General features: G+C 43.3%; 1 protein-coding gene across 3 annotated transcripts in view; it reads right to left on the bottom strand.

The window, feature by feature from the left end:
• LOC111973216 (transcriptional activator GLI3) overlaps nt 1–8,329 on the bottom strand; it is a 183,134-nt gene that overhangs the window by 38,240 nt on the left and 136,565 nt on the right. For 2 of the 3 annotated variants that reach the window (XM_024000506.1, XM_070446740.1), the window contains exon 6: nt 5,048–5,203. In XM_024000506.1, coding sequence (XP_023856274.1) covers nt 5,048–5,203 — 156 coding nt within the window. The remainder of the gene's footprint in view (nt 1–5,047; nt 5,204–8,329) is intronic. The other variant, XM_070446741.1, reaches the window with a different exon arrangement.

Here is an 8,329-nt window from a genome sequence, read left to right as displayed (position 1 = left end):
TGACATTACTGTCTTGCAGGAAATCACGCACAGAACGAGCAGTATGGCTGGTGGCATTGTCATGCTGGAGGGTCATGTCAGGATGAGTCTGCAGGAAGGGTACCACATGAGGGAGGAAGATGTCTTCCCTGTAACGCACAGCGCTGAGATTGCCTTCAATGACAACAAGCTCAGTCCGATGATGCTGTGACACACCGCCCCAGACCATGACGGACCCTCCACCTCCAAATCGATTCCGCTCCAGAGTACAGGCCTCGGTGTAGCGCTCATTCCTTCGACGATAAACGCAAATCCGACCATCACCCCTGGTGAGACAAAACCGCGACTTGTCAGTGAAGAGCACTTTTTGCCAGTCCTGCCTGGTCCAGCAAGGGTGGGTTTGTGCCCATAGGCGCCGTTGTTGCCGGTGAAGTCTGGTGAGGACCCGCTTTACAACAGGCCTACAAGCCCTCAGTCCAGCCTCTCTCAGCCTATTGCGGACAGTCTGAGCACTGATGGAKGGGTTATGCGTTCCTGGTGGAACTCGGCAGTTGTTGTTGCCATCCTGTACGTGTCCCGCAGGTGTGATGTTCAGATGTAACGATCCTGTGCAGGTGTTGTTACACGTGGTCTGCCACTGCGAGGACGATCAGCTGTCCGTCCTGTCTCCCTGTAGCGCTGTCTTAGGCATCTCACAGTACGGACATTGCAGTTTATTGCTCTGGCCACATCTGCAGTCCTCATGCCTCCTTGCAGCATGCTTAAGGCACATTCACGCAGATGAGAAGGGACCCTTGGCATCTTTCTTTTGGTGTTTTTCAGTGTCAGTAGAAAGGCCTCTTTAGTGTCCTAAGTTTTCATAACTGTGACCTTAATTGCCTACCGTCTGTAAGCTGTTAGTGTCTTAAAACTTCTTGTCAATATGGSGGCGCTGTTTTCACTTTGTAAAAATTYGTTCCCAAATTAAACTGCCTCGTACTCAATTCTTGTTTCTAAAACMGTTTGAATTATATCTGTGAGTAAAACAGAACTCAAGTTGCAGCTAACTTCCTGTCAGGAAGTGAGAAATCTGAAATCGGGCACTCTGTTCCAGGGTCAGTTTATTAATTTGCATGTAATCTATGAGTCGACATGCACTGCATACAATTTCCCCTAGATGTCAGTAAGCAGTGAGAATTGGAATGGGGTTGCTAGGCAGATCTGAGGCCGTATAAAGGCTCTTGGAACGTGGGGTGCACTCTTTTCAACGTTCGTCATGGCGCAAGACAGACCTCAGGATGGCATTCTGAAAAGCTCTCGTTATAGGCCTTAGATATATCCGGCTCTGATTTTATTCGATATAGGTGTTAAAAACATCATAATGTAGTTATTTTAAACCGAGTTATATCAGTTTATATCAGTATATTGCGATTTTCGGAATTTTTTTTGTGCTGCGTTATGAAGAGCACAAAAGTTGCACGAGTTGGACACGTCTGGGCCACATAGCTAATGTTTGCTGCTAATTCCTAAGTTGAAGACGACAATCTACAACCGAGCAACGATGATTCTGGACAAAGGACACCTTGCACAAGATTCTGATGGAAGCTCATCAAAAAGTAAGAACTATTTATGATGTTAATTCGTTGTTCTGTTGAAAATTGTTACACTACTATTCCGCCATTAATTTCGGTGCGGTCTCGCTTTAACGCACGCTGTATGTCGTAGTAACGTTAATTTTAAAAATCTAACACAGCGGTTGCATTAARAACTAATGTATCTTTCATTTGCTGTCCAACCTGTATTTTTTAGTCAAGTTTATGATTAGTTATTGATTAGATTAGGTGCCTCTCCCAAGATTTCTCCCGACATTTTGTTGGCAGCTTGGCTACTATTCTCATTGTATAACCACGATTTGTGCCGCTAAATATGCACATTTTCGAACAAACAATATATGTATTGTGTAATATGATGTTATAGGACTGTCATCTGATGAAGTTTTGAGAAGGTTAGTGAAAAATGTAATATCTTTTGCTGGTTTATTCGCTATCGCTAACGTGCATGAATCAATGCTGCTGTGTGGTTGGCTATTGTATAGCTAATATAATGCTAAATTGTGTTTTCGCTGTAAAACACTTAAAGAATCTGAAATATTGGCTGGATTCACAAGATCTTTGTCTTTCATTTGCTGTACGCTGTGTATTTTTCATAAATGTTTTATGATGAGTATTTAGGTAATTCACGTTGCTCTCTGTAGTTATTCTAGTTGCTTTGGTGAGAGTTGTGATGGTGGCTGCAATGTAAAACTATGATTTTACCTGAAATATGCAAATTCTTCGAACAAAACATATGCTATACAATAAATATGTTATCAGACTGTCATCTGATGAAGTTGTTTTCTTGTTAGTGACTATTTATATCTTTATTTGGTCGAATTTGTGATAGCTACCTATGCAGGAAAAAAATGGTGGAAAAAAAAGTTGTGTCTTTTGCTATGGTGGTTAGCTAATAGAAAATACATATTGTGTCTTCCCTGTAAAACATTTAAAAAATCAGAAATGATGGCTGGATTCACAAGATGTGTATCTTTCATTTGGTGTCTTGGACTTGTGATTTCATGAACATTTTATTATATGATATCCCTGTGGCTTTAGGCTAGGCTATGCTAGTCAGCTTTTTTGATGGGGGGATCCCGGATCCGGGTTTGTGACTCGTTAGAGGTTAATGACCGTTCCACAGGTGCATGTTCATTAATTGTTTATGGTTCATTGAACAAGCATGGGAAACAGTGTTTAAACCCTTTACAATGAAGATCTGTGAAGATATTTAGATTTTTACAAATAATATTTGAAAGACAGGGTCCTGAAAAAGGGACGATTCTTTTTTTGCTGAGTTTATATACACATGTTCTGAAAGGCCCAGAGTCTGCAACACCACTAAGCAAGGGGCACCACTAAGCAAGCGGCACCATGAAGACCAAGGAGCTCTCCAAACAGGTCAGGGAGAAGTTGTGGAGAGGTACAGATCAGGGTTGGATTATAAAAAAGAATCTAAAACTTTGTACATCCCACGGAGCACCATTAAATCCATTATTAAAAAATGTAAAGAATATGGCACCACAACAAACCTGCCAAGAAAGGGCCGCCCACCAAAACTCACAAACCAGGCAAGGAGGGCATTAATCAGAGAGGCAACAAAAGAGCAAAGATAACCCTGAAGGAGCTGCAAAGCTCCACAGCAGAGATTGGAGTATCTGTCCGTATGACCACTTTAAAACGTACACTCCACAGAGCTGGGCTTTACGGAAGAGCGGCCAGAAAAAGCCATCGCTTAAAGAAAAAAATAAGCAAACACATTTGGTGTTCGCCAAAAGGCATGTGGGAGACTCCCCAAACATATAGAAGAATATACTCTGTTCAGATGAGACTAAAATGTAGCTTTTTGGCCATCAAGGAAAATGATATGTCTGGCGCAAACCCAACACCTCCATCACCCCGAGAGCACCATCCCCACAGTAAAGCATGGTGGTGGCAGCATCATGCTGTGGGATGTTTTTCATCGCCAGGGACTGGAAACTGGTTAGAATTGAAGGAATGATGGATGGCGCTAAATACAGGGAAATTCTTAAGGGAAACCTGTTTCAGCCCTCCAGAGATTTGAGACTGGGACAGAGGTTCACCTTCCAGCAGGACAATGGCCCTAAGCATACTGCTAAAGCAACACTCGAGTGGTTTAAGGGGAAACACTTTAAATGTATTGGAATGGTCTAGTCAAAGCCCAGATCTCAATCCAATTGAGAATCTGTGGTATGACTTAAAATCCAACTTGAAGGAGCTGGAGCAGTTTTGCCTTGAAGAATGGGCAAAAATCCCAGTGGCTTGATGTGCCAAGCTTATAGAGACATACCCCAAAAGACTTGCAGCTGTAATTGCTGCAATAGGTGGCTCTACAAAGTATTGACTTTGGGGGTGGTGAATAGTTACACACTTTCAAGTTTTCTGTTTTTTCCTTATTCCTTTTCTTATTCCTTGTTTGTTTCACAATAAAAMATATGTTGCATCTTCAAAGTGGTAGGCATGTTGTGTAAATCAAACGATACAAACCCCMAAAAATAAATTTTAATTCCAGATTGTAAGGCAACAAAATAGGAAAAATGCCAAGGGGGTGAATACTCTCGCAAGCCACTGTATTACCAGCAATGATCACAGCCGATTGTGAAGTAGTGAAGAGGTAGCATAGCCATGGCATCTTCTCCCATTTGAAACTGTGGCCCTAATTGTTTTGTTTCACTCTATTAATCTTAAGTGTTGATACAGAAGAAAGAATTTCTTCCTGTGATGATGAATGGTGGGACATTCCAATTCCCACTTAATAGCAATTAATTTTCAAATAGGCGTGCAAGTTTGGCTAGTTTTAATTAGTTTGTTCGGAGGAACGGGGGGAAGGATGAGGGGGGATTTCACCCCGGATTTCCATGAAAGCGGCGGCTGGCTGACTAAATACCTTCTCATCAAAGAGAGAGGGGTGAGGCTGTCCGACCTTCCCTAAGATTCAGTGTGCATTTAATTTCCTATTTACACTTTAAAATAACTCATTAGCATAAGTCCTCTGCACAGGCAGGCCTGAGCTTGGCACATTAAGACAATGGCTCATTTAAATCATGTCAATTTAGAATCGCTAGCTAGTCCCTCCTCATTTGGTAGGATTGTTGTTTTGCTCCATGTAAAACAGATTGTTGTATAGTGCATGGAAATAATGTTGTAATCTATCTAGAATACTCAGTTTGTAAAACACAAATACAGACACCCCCACCCCCCACATACAAACAAAGTCATGAAATTGTAGTTTACAGTGTACACCCTATATTCATTTAGCATATGATTATTTTTTTTAAATTATATATTGTATACTTCAGCAGAGACACACTTTGGAATGGATAGTAGTTGGCTCAATGACTGGAAGTCTATGGGAACCGCTAGAATGTCATTGCACTAATGCTAGTAACAACCCCCCCCACTACCACTGCTGAAAAAATCAAAGGGTAAACACGGAGTTTGCATCAGTGTCTTAAACCCAGTGCAGTCAGACTTACTCTCCATGGCCTGTAGATACTCCATGTGCAGGGCGCTGCTGGTGGCTCCGGCCGTGGAGGCCACAGAGGGTAGGAGGTCCGTGTAGGGGCTACGGTGGCCTGCCAGGAGAGCCATCTGGTGGTAGTACTCTGCTGTAGTCAGGCCTGTGTGCGGGGCTAAGGAAGGGGTGAGGAGGGAGGAGGGGGGAGAGAGAACCAGAGAGAGACAGGAGAGAAACAGACAGGAGAGAAACAGAGAGAGACAGAGAGAAAGAGACAGACAGAGAGAAAAAGACAGAGAGACAGAAAGAGAGAGAGAGACAGACAGAGAGACAGAAACCGATAGAGACAGAGAGACACAGAGAGAGAGACAGAGAGAAAGAAAAAGAGACAGAGAGAGAGACAGAAAGAGATAGAGAGAGACACAAAGAGAGAGAGACAGAGAGAAAGAGACAGAGAGAGAGAGACAGAGAGAGAGAGACAGAGAGGGGGCAGACATGCATGTTAGGTGAGATAATGACTTGTAAAACACAGCAGGTGAGGCCTGCAACACCTACAACAGCTAAAAAATATCTGTAATGTAGTGAGCACATTAGCAACACTATCACATATAGAGTGGAAGAGAACAGCTGTATGGGGAGCATGACTCTGAGGTAGTGTAATGTACTACAGGTCTCAAATGTGATTTCAAGCTGCTTACTCAGAATTTACACTACTGTATGTCTTGGTTTTACATGTATTGTTCATTCATGCAGGTATGCATATCATATTTCATCCTATGTTGTTTGCCAATGGGTAAGTGTGTGTGTGTAAGAAGGGGTGTTAGGGGGTGTGTGTATGTGGAGGACGTGTGTGTGTCCCTGTCCCTCTCCCCCCTCTGAATATGCCTTTCCTTACAACCTCTTCCCTTAGTTATAGAGCGCTATAAGTCCTTGAACCGTATCCTAACAATAAACATCTGGCATCGTGCTTCCATCTGCATATATCCCAACCAAGAAAAAGACAGAAAGAGTGGGAGAGAAGAGAGAGAATAAAAGACTGACACTGTGGTTTTGGATGCACATAGGAAATCAGTTCAGCCACACCAAGTGTTTTCGTCCCATTTTAAAGAAAGGAGAGAAGAAATAAATAAATAAAACGCGGGATGAAAAGATCTCCTCAGAAGGCCGGCCTGTATGCCTGGCAATATGCATTGGTTCAGTGAATGAAAGAAAAAAAATCCAAATTAATTTGATTTGGGTATTATGTCTTAAGTGGAGGGGGGAGTTTCTTAATTGTCTTTGTTGTTCCGCTTTAGCTTTGCTTCTGCATTCAACCGTAATGTGCCTCATTCTCTATTTGTGCGAAGAAAGGGCTTTGCGGAATTTCTAAATCAGAAATCCTGGCATGGGTAGTGCCATCCTGGGGGCAAGGGGGGTGGGGAGCTTTCAGTGTGGCACTTGACATGGAAGAGAAGCAGCTCAATGTGCCTCAGGAGTTGGTGGTTGGTGGGGCCACAGGGCCCTCCTTCAGAGCAACAATGGGATAAGAGAGGCAAGTAGTATATGACTGAACCACATCAGAGAAGAAGAGGAATGAGAGGGTGAGAGAGAGAGAGTGATGGGGGGGGGGGCAGAGAAAGCAAGAGGTAGAGCCAGAGAGATTGAGAATACAAGGGAGGTATACTGTAGATGAAAAAGAACCAAAGATAGGTGGTACTAAATCTCACCCGCTTCAAGTCTCCATACAATTCTGCTAATTAATTAATCATTATTCAAATATATTCCAGTAAAAAAAATCTGTGCAGACTTAAAAAGGAAAAAACCTATAAGCACAATGATATACTAACAACATAAAGGCTGATAGGTTAATTAACTATTTGATTGATTAAAATAGTAATTACTTGCCTCATTTCATAATTTAGCACATACTGTAATAGGTTGATGTATCACAGAAAGCATTTTGATGTAAAGCAACGCGAGTAGAGAATTTCCTTTGTGAAAGAGAACCTAGGACTAAAAAGATAGGTGTAATTCAAGTGCCCACTTCCTAAGGCACAGAGAGCAATGCATGTTGGGAGGAGCGGGAGACGAGGACGAGAAGTTCCTGCATAGAAGAAGTGGCCCCTTCTATCCACCTCTTCACAAAGACACTTGAGGACAAGGTACAGTACGAGACCAGTACAGAGAAAGTGGCCCCTTCTATCCACCTCTTCACAAAGACACTTGAGGACAAGGTACAGTACGAGACCAGTACAGAGGAAGTGGCCCCTTCTATCCACCTCTTCACAAAGACACTTGAGGACAAGGTACAGTACGAGACCAGTACAGAGGAAAGTGGCCCCTTCTATCCACCTCTTCACAGAGACACTTGAGGACAAGGTACAGTACGAGACCAGTACAGAGAAAGTGGCCCCTTCTATCCACCTCTTCACAAAGAACACTTGAGGACAAGGTACAGTACGAGACCAGTACAGAGAAAGTGGCCCCTTCTATCCACCTCTTCACAAAGACACTTGAGGACAAGGTACAGTACGAGACCAGTACAGAGGAAGTGGCCCCTTCTATCCACCTCTCACAGAGACACTTGAGGACAAGGTACAGTACGAGACCAGTACAGAGGAAGTGGCCCCTTCTATCCACCTCTTCACAGAGACACTTGAGGACAAGGTACAGTACGAGACCCGTACAGCTCTAATAGGACCTCTAGCTGAGAGGTGAATGGAGGGACTTAGTTGGAGACCCTGTCTATGTCTCAAATGGCTTTTGACCCAAGTCTTACTGGTCAAAAGTATCGCACTATATAGGGAATAGGGTGCCATTTGGGACACAASCTATCATGGCTACAGCAACAAAGTAGTTACAGCTGACTGTTCCCATGACAGTTGCCAAACCACCTGAACTGAACACCACACAATATTTGTGATCAGTTTAGTATTATAACAACGGCATAACAATGTGGTCGTATAACTCTGTTAAACTACCTCAAATGCAATCACCTCAACTTTTCCTTGAGCAGAATGGGAACCAGCCAGCCAAAGCTCAGTCCAGCTGTGATTACAAACAGCCCCTGGGAGGAGTGGGGAAGGCTGGCCTTATTCAGTAATTGAGCTCTAGGCTTCAATTAAAGGTCCAGGCCAGGAGGCCGGAGCAGAGCTGCAGTGCTGAGGCTCTTTAAAAGCAGCACACACACAAGACTGCATCTCCAGACCCATTGTAATTGATTAACCAGTCTGTCTCCATCACAGGAACCAAAACGCTCCCTGCAGGACAACGTGGATGCGTCCCAAATGGCACCCTTTTCCTCTTTATAGTCCACTACTTT

Source organism: Salvelinus sp. IW2-2015, linkage group LG14, assembly GCF_002910315.2.
Source record: "Salvelinus sp. IW2-2015 linkage group LG14, ASM291031v2, whole genome shotgun sequence".
NCBI lineage: Eukaryota > Metazoa > Chordata > Actinopteri > Salmoniformes > Salmonidae > Salvelinus > Salvelinus sp. IW2-2015.
Note: the sequence above shows the minus strand (reverse complement) of the source record. Positions and strands in the feature narration are given on the sequence as shown.